Source organism: Acinonyx jubatus, chromosome D1 (assembly GCF_027475565.1).
Source record: "Acinonyx jubatus isolate Ajub_Pintada_27869175 chromosome D1, VMU_Ajub_asm_v1.0, whole genome shotgun sequence".
Classification (NCBI taxonomy): domain Eukaryota; kingdom Metazoa; phylum Chordata; class Mammalia; order Carnivora; family Felidae; genus Acinonyx; species Acinonyx jubatus.
The window spans coordinates 107,119,552-107,138,697 of record NC_069390.1 but is presented as its reverse complement, the minus strand read 5'-3'; the positions used below and the strand labels follow the sequence as shown (position 1 = coordinate 107,138,697).

Sequence of the window (19,146 nt, the reverse complement as noted above, 5' to 3'; positions counted from 1 at the left end):
GTTCATGCTCTGTCTCTCTCTGTCCCAAAAATAAATAAACGTTGGAAAAAAAAAAAAAAAGCAAGACCCAAATATACACTGTCTACAAGAATATTTTCAATAAAAACAAAAGAAATTAAAAATAAAGGAATAAAAAATGAAAAAACAAATAACAAAGCTGAAGTTTATTAACATGAAACAAAGTTACCTACAACAAAAGTATTACTAGAGATAAAAAGAAACATTTCACAAAAATATAATGGCCAGTTCATCTAAAAGATATAACAATTCTTGGGGCGCCTGGGTGGCGCAGTCGGTTAAGCGTCCGACTTCAGCCAGGTCACGATCTCGCGGTCCGGGAGTTCGAGCCCCGCGTCAGGATCTGGGCTGATGCCTCAGAGCCTGGAGGCTGTTTCCGATTCTGTGTCTCCCTCTCTCTCTGCCCCTCCCCCGTTCATGCTCTGTCTCTCTCTGTCCCAAAAATAAATAAACGTTGAAAAAAAAAAAAAAGATATAACAATTCTAAATGTGTACATACTTAGTAACTAACTTCAAAATACATAAGACAAAAACTGACAAAACTGAAGGAGAAATAGACAAAAATCTACTACAGTTAGAGATTTTAATACTGCTCTCTCAATAACTGACAGAAGAGAAAAATCAAAAATCAGTAAAAATATAAAATACTTAACACTATTAATCAACTTTCCCAAACTGGCATTTATAGAATACTACACCTACCAACAGCTGAATTCACACTTGTTTCAAATACACATGGAATTTTCATCAAGATAGATCACAGGCTGGGCCCAAAAATAAGTCACAGTAATTTTTTTTTTCAAAGTCCAAGATTCAAAGGATATTTATTGTTAACCTACACATGAGGGTTTTTTTCTCTTTCTTTTTTGAGTACAGTTGACCTACCATGTTACATTAGTCTCAGGTGTGCAACTTAGTGACTTGACAAGTTTATACATTATGCTGTGCTCACCACAATGTGGCTACCATCTGCCCCGTTATGCTGCTTTTACATCACTGCCTATATTCCTTATGCTCTGCTTTTGATTCCCGTGACTTACTCATTCCTTAACTGGAGGCCTGTACCTCCCTCTTCTATTCACCCATTTTACCCAACCCCCTACACCCCTCCCCTCTGGCAGCTATCAGTTTGGTCTCCATATTTACAGTTCTTATTCTTTTTGTGTACCCATTCATCTTTTTCAGGTTCCATTTATGAGAAAACCATATGGTATTTGTCTCTCTCAGTCTGACTTATTTCACTTACTGTAATACCCTCCAGGTCCTTCCATGTTGTCTCAAATGGCACAATCGCATCCTTTTTTAAGGCTGTGTAATATTCCTGTGTGTGTGTGTGTGTGTGTGTGTGTGTACACACCACATCTTCCTTATCCATTCATCCGCTGATGGACACTTGGGCTGCTTCCAAGTCTTAGCTGTTGTTAATAATGGTGCAGTAAACATAGTGGTACATGTATCTTTTCAAGTTAGTGTTTTCATTTTCCCTGGGTAAATACCCAATAGTGGAATCAATGGATAATCACTACGTAATGCCCTTGTCTCTGTTGTAGTCTTTGTTCTAATGTCTATTTTATCGGATATAAATATTGCTACCCCAGTTTTCTTTTCCACTTCCATTTGCACGGTGAATCTTTATGTCTGAGTTGAGTCTCTTGCAGATGGCACATAGATGGCTCTTGGTATTTTATGCACTCCACCACTCTGTCTTTTGATTAGAGCATTTAGGCCATTTACTTTTAAAGTAATTATTGACGGGTATGTACTTATGGCCATTTTTAAAATCTGTTTTCTATTGTTTTCATAGTTCTTTCCTTTCTTCTCTTGCTCTTTCTTTGTGATCAAATGATTATTTATAGTCTTTTGTTTGGCTTTCTTTCTCTTCACTTTTTGAGTCTATCATAGGTTTCAGGTTTGTGGTTAGCATGAGGTTCATACATAACATCCTAAGTTAACAGCTGTCTATATTAATTTGATGGTCATCTAAGTTCAAACATTTTCTTAAAAAAAAATATTTTTCTCCTTCTCTTCCCTTTTTACACCCTTCCCCACATTTTATGTACGTATTGTCCTATTTTACATCTTTTTATTCATATTAATCTTATGTCTAAGTATGGCCATTTCTTTTCCACTTAAAGAAGTCCCCTTGGGACACCTGGGTGGCTCAGTCAGCTGGGCTGCTGACTCCAGCTCAGGTCATGATCTCATGGTTTGTGAGTTCAAGTCCCACATCGGGCTCTGTGCTGATAGCTCAGAGCCTGGAGCCTGCTTTGGATTCTGTGTCTCTGTCTCTCTGCCTCTTCCCCACTCATTCTCTCTCTCACTCTCTCTCTCTCAAAAATAAATAAACATTAAAAAAAAAAAAAAAGAAGTCCCCTTAACATTTCTGGTAAGGCTGGTTTAGTAGTGATAAACTCGTCTATCTTTTGTTTGTCTAGGAAACTCTTCATCTGTCCTTCAAATCTGAATGATAACCTTGCCCGGGAGAATGTCGTTGGTTGTAGGCATTTTCCTTTCAGCACTTTGACTATGTCATGCCACTCCCTTCTGGCCTGCAAAGTTTCTGAGGAAAAATCAGCTGATAGATAGCCTTATAGGTTTTACCCTGGTAGGTAACTTTTTGTTTCTCTCTTGATGTTTTTAAGATTCTCTTTTTATCTTTAACCTTTGACCCTTTAATTATTTGGTGCCATGGTGTAGACACCATCTTGTGTTCATCTTGTTTGGAACTCTCTGTGCTTTCGCTGACCTTTCACTTAAACAACTCTCTCCAAGGTACAGTTATACAACTTATTATATATGTAAAAGTGTACACGTTGTATGTTGCAACAAAAAGACTTATCTATTCAGCTGACCAGTGAATGACGTGACGAGGGGATTATGGGTGCTGACTCCCCACATAGTCAAAAATCCACATACAACTTTCACTCCCCAAAAATGTAACTACTAATAGCCTATGGGTGCACTTGAAGACTTACCGATAACATAATCAGCAAACATGTATTTTGTATGTTATATGAATTATGCACCTATTCGTACAATAAAGTAAGTTAGAAAAAAGGAAATCATAAGGAAGAAAAAATAGAGTACTGTACTATATTTATCTAAAACACATCTGCTTGTAAGTGGATGCACAAAGTTCAAGCCCATGCTGTTCAAGGGGCAACTGTATTTCTAGGGAAGAACAAAGAGAAATAACAGGCAGTGTGCCTCTAAAAGGAAGCAAGCACCCTGAGTCAGATTATTAAATGTTTACTCTGCCTGCCAGATCCATCCCCATGGGACAGGGATGCCGAACCTGTGATCTCTGCGTAAACCCCAGGGAGTTTCATAAATCCCACTGAAATAAACAACTTTAAATACAAACTTCTTTTCACAAAGAGGATCACTCACTTCTTTCAGTTTCTCAACAGGACCAGCAACTCCACACAGAGCTGTGGAAACACCGTTTCTACCTTCTTTCTGCTCTAAGACTTTCCAACTCACTTCGTCCTGAATTATATTTAACAAATTTTTTTCTGTAAAACCTAAATATTCCTACCACTACAAAATATGCTGGCTACCTGACCAAAGTATCCAGCTGTGGATAAAGTATCCGCTGTGAATTAATAAACTGCATTCTCACCTAAGACAGGCTTCCACGAGCCATTTATCATCTCAGGGGGTACCACCACACGCTCAGTTTCTGAAACGGCAAGAGGGCTACACTTGGGAATTTGGTGATTCACCTGCACATACAACCCTCTGAAGATCAGACCTAGGAAACCAAACTATCCCTCAACATCTATAGCCCACAGCTCTCTAAGCACCATGTACCTCTTTCTTCCTGAAAATACTCATGAGAGGCTTTCCCTTCCTCTGTGAGTCCTCTCATCCCAGAACCGGCTAGAGACACAGTGGGGCCACATCCTTTTGACCATGAAGATAAATATATTACCATGTCCTATTTTAAAGAATTGTTAATTTCTATTAAAAAAAGTAAACAAGAGTAGTAGACTCACAAATGGCTTAAAACTCTCGTCTTTTATGTGTGCGCAACTGCTCTTTCCCTGCAGCTGCTTCCAATTTCCAGCTACCTCTACTGAACAGCCTTTACTCCTGCCTGGCTCTTCAGTGTCGTGCCCCCCTTTTTCTTCAGTGTCCCTGGACAATTCATCTATTCTCATGGCTTCACAGAGCAATGGCCCCCAAATTCTAACTCCATCCTCCTACCTTTCTCTGTAACCTAAGATCCATGTTTCCAGCATTTCCTAGACATCTCCAAGTCGATGTTTCCCAGGCGTTTTCATACCCTAGCTAGTCATGTTCCTTCAGTTCTCATATATTCTAAGTTCCTAAACATCATTCCTTCAAATACAATTTTCTCAAGCAGCTGCTTTGGCTGGCTTTAATACATACTTACCGATGAACTATCAGCTGACTCCTTGCTTTTTTCATACTTCTGTTTCTTACTCTTTTTTTTCTTCTCTTTCTTTACTTTTTTTGAGTGCTTGTCTTTTTTCTTCTTTTTCTTCACAGAGTGTTCCTATAAATAATCATTTTAAAGAGGTGAGAAAGGAATTTAGTTTTATCTTACTTTAAAACAAGCATTTTGAAAAATCACCCAGTAGAGGAGGGGCCAACATGGCGGAGAAGTAGGGGGATCCCAAGCTCCCTCGTCTATCAAACAAAGCAGTGCTGAAGCTAAAGGACTGTGAATTCTGAGAGTCCAGGAGGAAAAGAGACACTTGCTTCCAGGGACCCACAGGGACAATCTGACGGGCCGTAAGTGCGTGATTCTGAACTGGGAGAGATAAAACGAAAGGAGGGGAGGGATCCCCTTCTGCAGAGAGACAAAGGGAAGAGAAAGTGCAGCTGGGGAAGCATAGGACTGTATCTGGACAAGAGAAAAACCTCAAACCAGGATGGAGAAAGAGCCAATCTCTAACTGCGGGGCTTGCTCTGGACTGGGGTCAGGTGTCCAGATCATGTGACTGGGAAGGAGGGAGCCAGCCCCAGGCTCAGTGGCTAGGTCAGGGATGCAGTCTGCAGTAGGAGAAAGCAATCCCCTCCCTGGAGTGCTGCAGGGGAGGACGAAGCCTGCTGCGCCCGCCAGTCGGGGACCACATATCCAGCAGCGTGTAACGGTGCTTCCCCAGTACCCGGGCGCACGGAGCGGGAGTTTGAGTCCCAGCCAAGCACCAGGCACGGGAGTCGGCAGAGCAGGACAAACCACCTTGTTTGCATCCGCAGCACAGTGAGAACGGCTGGAACAGAGTGCTTTGGGACACTCAGTCAGTGGAGGAGAGACTGGGGTGTCGCTATTTTTCTCCCCACCACCACCACCAAGGGGAGACTTTCTCTCCAAGGGGAGAAATACAAATCAAAGCCTCACACCGGTCAGAGTGGCTAAGAAGAACAACTCAGGAAACAACAGGTGCTGGTGAGGATGTGGAGAAACAGGAACCCTCTTGCACTGTTGGTGGGAATGCAAACTGGTGCAGCCGCTCTGGAAAACAGTGTGGAGGTTCCTCAAAAAATTAAAAATAGACCTACCCTATGACCCAGCAGTAGCACTGCTAGGAATTTACCCAAGGGATACAGGAGTGCTGATGCACAGGGGCCCGTGCACCCCAATGTTTATAGCAGCACTTTCAACAATAGCCAAATTATGGAAAGAGCCTAAATGTCCATCAACTGACGAATGGATAAAGAAAATGTGGTTTATATATTCAATGGAATACTACTTGGCAATAAGAATGAAATCATGCCATTTGCAGCAAAGTGGATTGAACTGGAAGGTATTATGCTGAGTGAAACAAGTCAGTCAGAGAAGGACAGATATCATATGTTTTCACTCATATGTGGATCTTGAGAAATTGAACAGAAGACCATGGGGGAAAGAAAAGGGGGAAAAATCATTACAAATAGGGAGAGAGGCAAACCACAAGAGACTCTTAAATACAGAGAACAAACTGAGGGGTAAAGGGGGTGGGGGAGGGGGGAAAGTGGGTGATGGGCATTGAGGAGGTCACCTGTTGGGATAAGCACTGGGTGTTGTATGTTAGCCAATTTGACAATAAATTATATTCATTAAATAAATAAATATATAAATAAATAAAAGCATCAGAGGTAATTTGAGCAAATGGATCATGGGGAAAAACTTAATTAAAAAAAATAAAACAAGTATTTTGAGGAAAAACAAATCTGTATTCCAAAAACCATATTTTCATGAAATGAGACAACAAATACATTGAAATAAAATCCTCTGAGATTTAGATGTGGGCATCTATTATATATGCCCCACAAATAAGTCACAGAGCTGAGATACCTTACCAGGAAAATATGGGGGATGTTTTAGTTTTAATTGATTTGTAGATTCATCTGACAGATATAATCAAATAAATACATTTATACACAAACTGTGTGTGTGTGTGTGTGTGTGTGTGTGTGTGTGTGTGTGTGTATATATATTATTCTATGGCCCTGTAAGAATTTATAGAAGATTATTAGGCCATATAAAATGTAGGAGCACCTGTGTGACTCAGTCAGCTAAGCATCTGACTTCCGCTCTAGTCATGATCTCACAGTTCATGAGTTTGAGCCCCATGTCAGGTTTTGTACTGAAAGCATGGAGCCTGCTTGGGATTCTCTCTATGCGTCTCCCTCTGCCCCTCTCCTGCTCACACGTTTTCTCTCTCTCCCACTATCTTTCTCTTAAAATAAATAAACTTAAATAAATTTTTAAAAAATATTAAAGGGTATAATTTTTTAGATCCACAAGCTTGATATAAGTGGGCCAGAAATTTATTAAACTTCCTACCCATCAACTCAACTAACAAAATCTGTCTGTTATAATGTCCAAAAATATCAAAATATATTATTTCTGCCAGGGAGATAAAACCAGTCAGTAATGCCAACTATGTAATACTCATTCTGTAACTTGTGAAAACTGTATATAAACTTGCTTTTCCACAATCCTAAAATTCATATGGAACCACAAAAGGCCCTGAATAGCCAAAGTAATTTTGAAGAAGAAGACCAAAGCAGGAGGCATCACAATCCCAGACTTTAGCCTCTACTACAAAGCTGTCATCATCAAGACAGCATGGTATTGGCGCAAAAACAGACACATAGACCAATGGAATAGAATAGAAACCCCAGAACTAGACCCACAAACGTATGGCCAACTCATCTTTGACAAAGCAGGAAAGAACATCCAATGGAAAAAAGACAGCCTCTTTAACAAATGGTGCTGGGAGAACTGGACAGCAACATGCAAAAGATTGAAACTAGACCACTTTCTCACACCATTCACAAAAATAAACTCAAAATGGATAAAGGACCTGAATGTGAGACAGGAAACCATCCAAACCCTAGAGGAGAAAGCAGGAAAAGACCTCTCTGACCTCAGCCGCAGCAATTTCTTACTTGACACATCCCCAGAGGCAAGGGAATTAAAAGGAAAAATGAACTATTGGGACCTCCTGAAGATAAAAAGCTTCTGCACAGCAAAGGAAACAACCAACAAAACTAAAAGGCAACCAATGGAATGGGAAAAGATATTTGCAAATGACATATTGGACAAAGGGCTAGTATCCAAAATCTATAAAGAACTCACCAAACTCCACACCCAAAAAACAAATAATCCAGTGAAGAAATGGGTAGAAAACATGAATAGACACTTCTCTAAAGAAGACATCCGGATAGCCAACAGGCACATGAAAAGATGCGCAACGTCGCTCCTCATCAGGGAAATACAAATCAAAACCACACTCAGATATCACCTCACACCAGTCAGAGTGGCCAAAATGAACAAATCAAGAGACTATAGATGCTGGCGAGGATGTGGAGAAACGGGAACCCTCTTGCACTGTTGGTGGGAATGCAAACTGGTGCAGCCACTCTGGAAAACAGTGTGGAGGTTCCTCAAAACATTAAAAATAGACCTACCCTATGACCCAGCAGTAGCACTGCTAGGAATTTACCCAAGGGATACAGGAGTCCTGATGCATAGGGGCACTTGTACCCCAATGTTTATAGCAGCACTCTCAATAATAGCTAAATTATGGAAAGAGCCTAAATGTCCATCAACTGGTGAATGGATAAAGAAATTGTGGTTTACATACACAATGGAGTACTACGTGGCAATGAGAAAGAATGAAATATGGCCCTTTGTAGCAACATGGATGGAACTGGAGAGTGTGATGCTAAGTGAAATAAGTCATACAGAGAAAGACAGATACTATATGTTTTCACTCTTATGTGGATCCTGAGAAACTTAACAGAAACCCATGGGGGAGGGGAAGGAAAAAAAAAAAAGGTTAGAGAGGGAGGGAGCCAAAACATAAGAGACTCTTAAAAACTGAGAACAAACTGAGGGTTGATGGGGGGTGGGAGGGAGGGGAGGGTGGGTGATGGGTATTGAGGAGGGCACCTTTTGGGATGAGCACTGGGTGTTGTATGGAAACCAATTTGACAATAAACTTCATATATTGAAAAATAAAAAATAAAAAAAATAAAGTTGCTTTTCCAATATTAACTTGAATAAGAGCAAAAAAAAAGACAGATTTGTTACATCAAGTAAACCTGTTAGTACTCACCTGTGAGAACTGTTCAATTCGCTCATTCACATCAGGTAGCATCCATGTATCCTCACCCCGAAGTCGTTTAAGTTCTTTACGCCTCTCTTCCTTTTCAAAATTTGCTTTAGCCTAAAACAATGAAAAAAGAAAAATTAACAAATGATCCAATTATGTTTCGCAAAAAAAAGTAAAACAAAGTCATTTTCCACTTTCATATAAAGTCTCATAAATCACTGTCTGTCCCTGACAGGAATTTGCTTCTACCAAAGTATAGGGGCAAAATATATATATATATATATATATTTTTTTTTTTTTTTTTTAAACCCTCTCCTTCCACATTACTAATCACATCACCAGTCTCTAATGAATCAGGGACAGAATGCTGGGATCTATAGTAGACCGCCCCCTCTGCCCAAGCTCCCTGTCTTAAATAGGACTTGAATCTCTTTTTCTTTCACCATCCCACTGCTACTGCCTGGGACTTCAGTGTTAGGAGAATGGCAATGCCTTCAATCTGCAATGTCATATTCTTCTACCCATGCCCTCAAATGCTTCAGGAAGAATCATCTTTCTAAAAACAAATGATCGTGTTGCTAATGTGTATTCATCTTTCAACAATTAGTCAAATAAAATAAGTTCTTCCTAGGAGGTTGCTTTCGCCTTTTCATTCTCTCTCCAAACTCCAAAGCTGGTTTTGTCCTTCTCAAACTCTATGGGTATCTCTACTACAAAAAAGTTTAAGTTTATTTATGTATTTTGAGAGAGAGAGAGCAAGAGAGCATGAGCAGGGGAGGGACAGACAGAGAGAGGGAAAGAGAAAATCACAAGCAGGCTTCACACTGCCAGCACAGAGCCCAACATGGGGCTCAAATTCACGAACCCGTGAGATCACGACCTGAGCCAAAATCAAGAGTCAGAAGCTTAACCGACTGGAGTCATCCAGAGTCCCCTTTACTATAAAGTTTATCCTAGCTTACAAATCCTACTCCCTCCAAAAACTGCCCGAAATACCAAAAAAGCAAGGATGAAGAATATTTATTATACATGTATGTTACAGTATGCTGAAATCAGAGAACAATACCAACCATTCACCTGTCCAACACTAATCGCCTACTCTTCCCCTTGACATCTGGCTACAGTCATTATGCCTTTCCCCTCTACCAGCTCTTTCTCATCGGTATTTATTTAAAAGTATTCCATCTTAAGCAAAAACAAAAACGCCCACTTGTACCCCATGCTGCTCTCCAGTCACAACTTTTCCCCTTCATTCTTACATCTTGTCAGATAATACAGTTTACTTCCTCCATTCTTTACAGGTTACTTCTATGCATCTCAACCTTAAAAATACAATGTGTCTTAACCTTTTTCGAATCTCTCCTGCCAATCCTTGCATTGATCAGTAAGGATTTACAATAACCCTCCAACTGATATCAATAGTAAGACAAGAGCGTGAAACAGTCTGTTGCAATGTGCCCCACATGTATTTCTGAAAACGGGAATTTTTATTTCAGATACAGGAGGGGCGAGGACCGAGGCTGTGAAACGCGCTGGGAGAGCCGTCATTAGTGGCAGAGTACCTCAAAAGGGCGCTGCCCCTGGTAGCCAAATGATGGAAATATCAAGAATGGAGAAATTCAAAATTAAGTAAACTCAGGAAAGAAACAGGTCTTCCTAAAAAGAGAATGAGCAACTAGAGACTGCCAACGCATCTCCGACGCGGGAGATAACCAAGACTTTTTGCGCATCCCAAAGGGAGACCCTCACCCAGATTAGGTGAGACATTGAGGTGGCGAAAGAAGAGAGGGGGTTAGGAAGACAGCCAGAGGCCTAGTTCCCAGGAACCGTCCATTCCCAATTCTAAATGACTCCAAAACCCCCAAAACGGAGATACCTGGCGCAACACCTCGGCTCTGGCAATCCTGGTCTGTTCTTTACGTTCTTCAATACTTCTCTCACTTTCAAACCTGCCACTGGTGGCCGCCATTGTTGCTGTCGTCGTAAAACTAGGAAGCCGGCACAAAAATCTCAGTTTACGACTGTCGTAATTTAATAAACAAACGGGAGTTCCTCCTGGCGGAAAAGGAGGGGCGCTGCTACACCAACGGAGCATGCGCGCGTGTGAGCGTCACTTAAGGCTCCGGTGCTGACGCGGATTTCGGGTTTCAGGGGAGACTTTGCAGGATGAAGTGAGGACCTGTGCTCCCTTCGCAAATTGGAATCTCCTCGAGCAGGAGAAATGTCACACTGCGTTTGTTACGCGCTTCGCACGACACCAACGGCATTCTCCTCGATTTCCTCTTAAAATCTACGAGTTAAAAGCTCATAGAAGTTAAGTCCCTACATCTCGAAATTTCCCACCAAAGTGCCCTTGTGGGCAAAGAATTTCCCTGTGCAGGAGGGATGGCCTGAAAGGGGGCAGGAAAGACCAGTTGCTGTGCAGTTTCGGTGCTTTGCTACAATTCAAGAAAACTTCTTTTTAATAAAAAAGCCATAAACCTACTTACTAAAAGTACGCGCTGTGTACTTGGGAAAATCAACCCAAAACAGCGAGCAATGAGACCTATTATAGGAAAACTATTGGGGTTTTAAAGGGAAAACAGTATCTGGAGAATACAGGCAGAAAGATCGATTCAATTGCGTTTTTCTGTTTTGTGTTTTGTAAATATAAATAAGTGTGGCATCAGTAATCAAACACATGGAGATTAGTCTTTAAAAGGTTGCTGAGGACAAAAAATAGGTTTTCTTCTATGACTTAAGTGAATATGTAGTGTTTTTAAATCGTGTTCACCTGTTCATTGTTCATATATTCCATTAAATAAAAGCAACAATTTCATCTATAAAATAAACTAAAATAATGATAATAAAATGGAATTCGTGTGTGTTATAGAACAAATAGAATGAAGGAAGATTCCGTTTTAAGAGAAAGGAAATCAGATTCGCATCGGGTTTATTAGGTCATCTTTCTTTTCCAATTCCTCTCCTTTTCACTCCCTTCCCGTACATGTCAGCCCGGAAGTCATTCATTGGGTGGGCTAAGCAAGGTGTGCATACTTAGGGGGCAATGGGAAGGAATGCTCCCAGCACAGGAGGGTTGAGAAGAGTGCTGCTGTGGCAGAGGGACAGCTGAGACCAGGGTGTCAGGACCCAAGCAGGTGAGGAAGGAGTACATCTGAGTTGGAGGGTGGCCTACTTAACACTGTTGGAACCTGAGTGGGATACCTAGCACAGGATGTCAGGGCTCGAGTGGGGTGAGGAAGGGAACCTTGATGGCAACAAATACTCATTATATCTTGGATACTTGCACAAAGATGTTAATATACTAGTTTTATCCCTGTTGTAGAATGGAGTTTCAAATATGGAAATGAAGGGGTGCCTGGGTGTCCCAGTCAGTTGAGCCACCGGTTCTTGATTTCAGCTCAGGTCATGGTACCAGGATTGTGGGATTGAGCCCTGGGTGGGGCCCCGGGGTTGAGCACGAAACCTGCTTTGGGTTCTCTCTCTCTCTCCCTTTGCCCCTCTCCCCCACTCACACTCTCTCTGTCTCAAATTTTAAAAATACAATAAAACCTTGGATTTTGAGTAATGTGTTCTGCAAGATGAGCAAACACTGCTCATCAATTTTAACGTGACAAACTAGCAGTGTCTTGGAATACGAATAGTATGTGATGCCAAATGTCACATGATCACAACTGAACCAATGGTTTTCTCTCTCTCTCTCTCTCTCTCTCTCTCTCTTGCTCTCTCGCTCTCTCGCTCTCTCTCTCTCTCTGCAGGAATGGGCAATCATCTCCCATGCTCAATTGCTCGGTCTCAGGCCACAGTGTTTGTCAGAAATCAGTGATTTTTTCCAGAACGTTGGAAGGTGTCCACACAGGCACTATTGTATTTTTTGTCACTTCAAAGCACCTATGGGGGTGCCTGGGTGGCTCAGTCAACTAAGCATCCGACTTGGGCTCAGGTCATGTCATGATCTCACAGTTCGTGGGTTCCAGCCCCACGTTGAACTCTGTGCTGACAGCTCAGAGCCTGGAGCCTGCTTCAGATTCTGTGTCTCCCTCTCTCTGCCCCTCCCTCACTCATGCTCGCTCTCTCTCTCTCTCTCTCTCTCTCTCTCAAAAATAATTAACCATTTTAAAGAAAAAATTTTTAAGTAAAAAGAAAAGCACCTATGGACAGTCCTTCGCTTTTCCATACAAGAGTAAGCTTAGGAATGCATTGCTTCATTCTAGGTTATTGGTTCCTTGTTAAAGTTTCACTGAAAGAAAAAGATTCCACTGAGCCAATAGATAGCAGTGATTCCGTCGGTGATAGTGAAAGTCATCCTACACTCTCTTGTCTCCCTCACACCAGCCACGAGATTTTCAAAGGCAAGTTCAGATTAATTTATTTGTTTTTCTTTATATTTTCCATTTTCTTTATTTTTTGTATTATATTACAATATTGTAATCATTTTTATATGGATATTTTTGGGTTGTGGAACAAATCATCTGAGTTTTCATTATTTCTTATGGGGAAATTCGCTTTAATATACAAGAGCTTTGGATTACAAGCATGTTTCGAGAACGAGTTAGGCTCACAAACCAAGGTTTTACTGTGTATGGAAATGAAGCAAACTCTAATGGACACTGTGGTGTTGAATTGGATTTGGAGGTATCTGTAAGAATTCGTGTTGTTAGTATTTATAGGTAGATATAGAAATACAAACATTTCTGTGTATCTATATCACCTGTCTTCCCAGCTCTGTCCATTAAGAGGACCTAGAAACAGCAATCCCCCAATGTTAATGATCGTATCTAATGCCCAGATCTTCACTTTGACCATTTTGAGGTTTACCTGAGCCCTGTGCTCCTGGACACAGCTGTTGTTTTAGAGGTCAGGAGTAGGAATCCACCTACCCATTTGTGTGCCAGGAAATGGCTTGCTGTAAAGAACCATCCTTCCCATGTGATTTAGATGATACTTGCTCATGACATCCTTATTTACAAATAAGACTACAACTTCTCTCCAAATTCTCTTTTTAAAAAATAATAAATGATTAGCTGGACTGTTTGTTCCCACTCACCGATCTGCACAATCTACCCGCTAAGCTGACTTGACCAAACTTGAGTCAGGCTTCTCCCCTCTCCATAGGTCCTTGGACCCTTGTTTGTTTTGTGCCATTGCTTTGACTTTTCTCTTTGGATTCCTTTTGACTCTTCCTTGACTCTCATCTATAACTATCACTTCCAAAAACTTTTATTCCCTTCATTTCTGTTTGATTTTTTTTCCCACTTTTCTTCTTCCTCTGCTTTCCTTATACTTTCCAGGTACCTCTTTCTGAAATGTTTTCTTTGATTTCTGATTTTCTCCAAAGTTCTCTGAGCATTCTTTTTATAGCTTCTGTTTTTCTTTAATTTCCTACAGCTTTGTTTAAAACAACAAATAACTATTTTCTTCTGTTTTATAGCTCTATTTCTCCAATATATCATTCTCTGTGAATATGATAGTCCCATCATTCTATTTTTTCCCCTTTACAATATCTTATCTGGGAGATGGGTTATCTAGGAATTTTAGAAGGAGGATGTGTGGGGCCAGGATTACTTATTTCACGGCCTTTTATTACTGTTTCCATCACATGAAAAATGTAGTTTCTCCATCTTCACCAGCTTTCCCTCAGGTTTTTATATTTCCATTCTCTGACACCTCTTACAGTCTTATCTGACCCTTCTGTCTCCTTTACCAGAAGATTTCTTGCCCTGATCAGTGTGTTCTATTATCAGAAGCTTCTCCTACATCTTGGCTCTATGTTTTCTGGGTGTTTCTGAGAGCCTTGAGCACCCAGGCCACCTCAGCTCAGCTCTTACTTCAGCCTCTGTCTACTCACTTACAGATGGGAGTATGTAAAGCCCTTCCTAGGTTAAACTATTCCTTCATTCGGCGTTGGATGCCCTCATGTTGAAGTGAGCACTTGTTGCTGATCTCCGGGTCATGGTTCTTGGGACACTCAGAAGTGCCCTCTATCCCTCCTCCCTTTGCTCCCATACACCTGTGCTTCCTCGTAGCTCTTGAAGTTGTAGATGATTTGGCCTAACCCAAATTCTCCATTGTTGGGATATTTTCTTGACTATTTGGGTTGAAGTGTTGCTTTCCTAGTTGTTGTCTATATTCGTGTTCGGAGATTTCAAGGGATTCAAAAACTATGACACCTCTGCTGAGATTCCACAATCATTTTTTTTTTTCAGTTTATGCTCTCTTGTTGGGTTGTACCTTTTATTAACACATAATGTCTCTTGTTGATAGTGCCTCAAGAGCCCACATGTCTATCAACTGATAAATGGATAAAGAAGATATGATATATATGCACAACGGAACATCAGCCATCAAAAGGAATGAAATCTTCCCATGTGCAATGATGTGGATGGAGCTAGAGTATATTATGCTAAGCAAAATAAGTCAGAGAAGGCAAATACCGTATGATTTCACTCATAAGTGGAACTTAAGAAACAAAACAAATGAACATAAGGGAAGGGAAGGGGAAATAATATAAAAACAGAGAGGGAAACAAACCACAAGAGACTCAATGATAGCGAAAAAACTGACAGTTGATGGAGGGAGGAGGGTGGGGGGTGGGCTGGATAGGGGATGGGCATTAAGGAGTGCACCTGTTGGGATGGGCACTGGGTGTTGTATGTAAGTGATGAATCACTAAATTCTACTCCTGAAACCGATACAACACTATACGTTAACTTGAATTTAAATAAAATCTTGAAAAAAAACCACATAATGTCTCTAATTACTCTATTTAATTGCTCTGTTTAAAGCATATTTAATGTTCCTCACCTTGAATGGATATTAGTATTACCACTGCTAGCTTTGTTTCTGTGTACTTTCCTGGTATAGCTTCCTTGCCTATATCTTTATTTTTTCAACACTTGGGGGGTGGGCAGGCCATGTTTTATAGACAGATTTCTTGTATTCTATATGTAACTGGATGTTGATTTTTTTAAACCCTGTCTTTTGGGAGAAATGAGTTCACTCAAATTTGGTGTAATGACTGATAAACCAGATATTGGCCTTCCTTGTTTTATGCTTCTCTTAAATTTTATTTTGTTCTATTTATTTTATTGTTTCTTTTTTCACCTGTTAATTACTTTCACTGCGTTGGGCAAGGTTTCCCTCATTGATTTGATAATCCTTGGTATGTATTCTAGCTCTCTTAACAGTTATCTCACTGCTCCCACATGATATAATTAAACATTTATATCATTATTATGTAAAAATAATATCTATTTGTACATCCTCATCTGGATCATCTATTAGCCCAACCCTCTCATTTCCATTGAAATCAAAATGGCTTCTGGACATCCTTTCCCTGTCATCTCTAAACACACCTCCACACACATGCTTGAGTTTTCTAAATCTTAACAAGTTATTTGTAGGATGTTTTTGTGTTTCCCTTATATTATACCTCTTTGGCTTCAAAAACTTCTTTCTCAGCATTTATAAACTTCATTATCACCAATATGGATTAATTTTATACTGCAAGTTTCCTTGCTTACCAATGTTTCCTTCTCTTTCCAAATATGTTTTGTTATTATACAAAACTGCAATGATATATTTTCCACTGTAAGGAATATTGATATAAATTCTCCTGCTATGTCCCTCCCCGCTAGGAAGCACATTGCTGACAAGGCATTTTTGCCAACAAACAAACAAACAAACCCGTGAATTCAATCCAACTTCTAGATCTAACTAGTTTATTGAAAACACAGGAGCTAGAGAAACAGGCTCAGTGACATTACACAGAAGTGATCCAACCCACCAAGTCCAGAATTTTACTAGACAAGTTATACATCCTAGAGGCCATAGAGCAAGCTACATATCTCTTCCTGATTCTTTTTCACAGCAGCATAGTATCCAATTATAGGAATTTATTCATCCACTTACGGCCTGTTTTCCCTCATCAAAAATAAATTCTATTAGAGCAGAGATTTTAGTCTGCTCTTTTTTCAGTGCCCACAACAATGCCTACTGTAAATACACATTGTATTTTCTTATTGTTTCTGTCAGCAGAATTTCAAGGCATGTGGTTGCTCTGCTGGAGGAACCCCTAGGTGATCATGACTGTAGGTGGTGGGGAGGGGAGAGGGATGATCTGAGGTCAGCGTTGAGGTTTCTGAAAAGGCTTCCCATAGGCAACAGTCCTAAACTGAATCTTGACACACCTTTAAGAACAGAGGACAGGGCATGGGGGGAGAGGGCGACTTCAGGGCAGAGAGCACAATGTAATGAAATGTACAGAAGCACAAGAGAACATGACACCTTGGCAGGGGGAGGGAGGTGAACTGCGACCCAAGGGTAACAAAGTAGCTAGGAGCCAATTAGAATGATCCTTTTTTCTAATGTAGCCACTTTGGGAGAATGCTGCCCCTTTGAATAGCACACGGATGCTTGATTCTACTCCTGGGCTTCTTGAAAAATCTCCAGAAGGTCTTCTCAAACCTGGATATGAAAGGAGTTTCCATCGCCTTGAGGAAATATGCCTCAGTTATGAGATTAGCTCCCGCCTGGGGCCTCCTTCTTTGTCTTCTTTACATCTCCAAGAAATAGGTCTTTGCACAGGAGGTCCAGCAGTGTGCTTAGCTGGGCTGGTTCACCTAGAGGTGAGGCCTGCCACCTGCCCAATGCAGACATTATTGGGTCCCGATCCACACTAAACACAGCCAGTGCTCAAGGGACGACACAGATGGAAATCTGGTCTCTGAGTGACAGACGGAGATGCGCAGGACGTGGGAGCTGCGGTGCCCCCGGTGCCCCTATCCCTGCTCTCCCCTGCACCTCCCACCCCTGCGCACGAGTTCAGGCTTTTGCACCTGCTGTTGCCTCTTCCGGGGACTCATGTAACTGGCAACTTTTTGTCATTGATGTCTCAGATCCAATGTCCCTTCCTCGAGGAAGCCTTCCCTGACCACACTCGAATTCCCCTGTCCTGACACTGCCCCCCGGTTACTCCATCACACCCTCTGTTTTATTTCCAACATAGCTCTTGTCTCCACCTGTAAATGTCTCCACTTGTTTTGGGAGGTTTTGTTTGAGATTTTTTTTTTTCTTTTTGCCAATTTGTTTCCTGCTGTCTCTCCAGCACCTAGCAAAGTGTGACAGGGCAGCTCAGCAAATTCAGGGAAGGGATGAATTTATATTTTAAAAAAGTGTATTAATCTATTGCAGTTTAAAAAAAAAACTCTTTGCAAACCTCATTTATTTGGAATTTGTATTAATTCTTGCAGGAAAATCAAAAGCTATCAGTTCATACAGAGTCTCTCAAAAACATCTTTCTACAAGTTGGCTAACCTGCTAGATAAGAGAACTTGTTTGAAAAATCCTTCACCTAACTGTATGGGGTGGTTTCTTTGTAGGGGGTTAAATTCTACCACCCTTGGGTAAGGCAGGCACAGTCAAAATTATCCATCAAAACCTTCAAATTGCCCATGAAATACAGGCACCTCATCTCGTGAAAACAACCGTAAACAGTAATATACACGTATTTGTGTGTGTCAGATTCAGGTTGCTACAACTTCTCCAATACTCTGCAGGTCTTGAAAGCTGAAACTTACCTTGTGAGTAGTCTGACCATATGTCCCAGTTTTCCTGGTGAAGTTATTAATAGCTTCTGACTTTTGGAAGTGTCCCAGTTTGGATGACATATCATACGGCCACTCTACCGTGAAGATCTTACTCCTGCCTATCTTCAGAAGAAGGTAGAGTTGAAGGAAAGGGCAAGAGTCTTCTAACAATATGCTGCAGTCGATCACACAGATTTAAAAGTCCCTGTCCTCCAGCCATGACTGTAATAATTTAAAGGAATTAGTTGGGTGTTAAATGCTCAGGTTCCGAAGCCAGTGTTCTGGGTTAGATACGAACCCTGCCACTGACTAGCTGTGTCAGTTTATATCACCTGTGAAATGGGAATAACGGTCACGTATACCTCGCAGAACTTCAGCGAGAATTAGACGGGTTGAAACGTACAATAAGTTAAACCTTAGAACAGTATGACAAGGGGCATCTGGGTGGCTCAGTTGGCTGAGGTCCGACTTTGGCTCAGGTCATGATCCCACGGGTAGTGAGTTTGAGCCCTGCCTGTGTCAGGCTCTGTGCTGTCAGCACTGAGCCCGCTTCGGATCTTCTGTCTCCCCCTCTCTCTCTGCACCTCCCCCACTCAGGCTCTCTCAAAGTAAACAAAAAAGAAAAAAAAAGAAAAAAAGAACAATGTGTCAAAACTGCAGCTCAGAGCATGTCAGCAATAATCTTTTCAGACTCCATCCTATCCTTGTCTATTACCTGACTACCTGACGCCACACTAAACCATTCTTTTCTCTCTAATCTTTACCGCATGGGTGCCGGCTAGATTTATCGCATGCACATTTTCGAGTCATACAGGAAACGAAGAGAACCATTTCTCAGTGAGTCCACCCTGCCAGTACTTGTCCAGAATTGGCAGATCACTGTTCGCCTGGTTGGGCACCAGACAAAGCGCTAGCTTCTACTTAGAGACCATGTGGTCCAAAATCACTTCACCTCACCTGGCCCT

The 19,146-nt window shown here is 41.1% G+C and overlaps 1 protein-coding gene across 2 annotated transcripts in view; it reads right to left on the bottom strand.

Annotated features, from left to right (window-relative positions):
* The window catches only part of CWF19L2 (CWF19 like cell cycle control factor 2), a 149,130-nt gene extending 138,426 nt beyond the window's left edge, over positions 1–10,704 (bottom strand). Inside the window, exons 1-3 of one of the 2 annotated variants that reach the window (XM_015082097.3) lie at positions 10,471–10,704; positions 8,598–8,708; positions 4,418–4,540 (exon numbers count right to left, since the gene is read on the bottom strand). In XM_015082097.3, the coding sequence (XP_014937583.2) occupies positions 4,418–4,540; positions 8,598–8,708; positions 10,471–10,689 (453 nt within the window). In that variant the 5' untranslated portion in view covers positions 10,690–10,704. The remainder of the gene's footprint in view (positions 1–4,417; positions 4,541–8,597; positions 8,709–10,470) is intronic. The other variant, XM_027036406.2, reaches the window with a different exon arrangement.
* Positions 10,705–19,146: the final 8,442 nt, after the last annotated feature.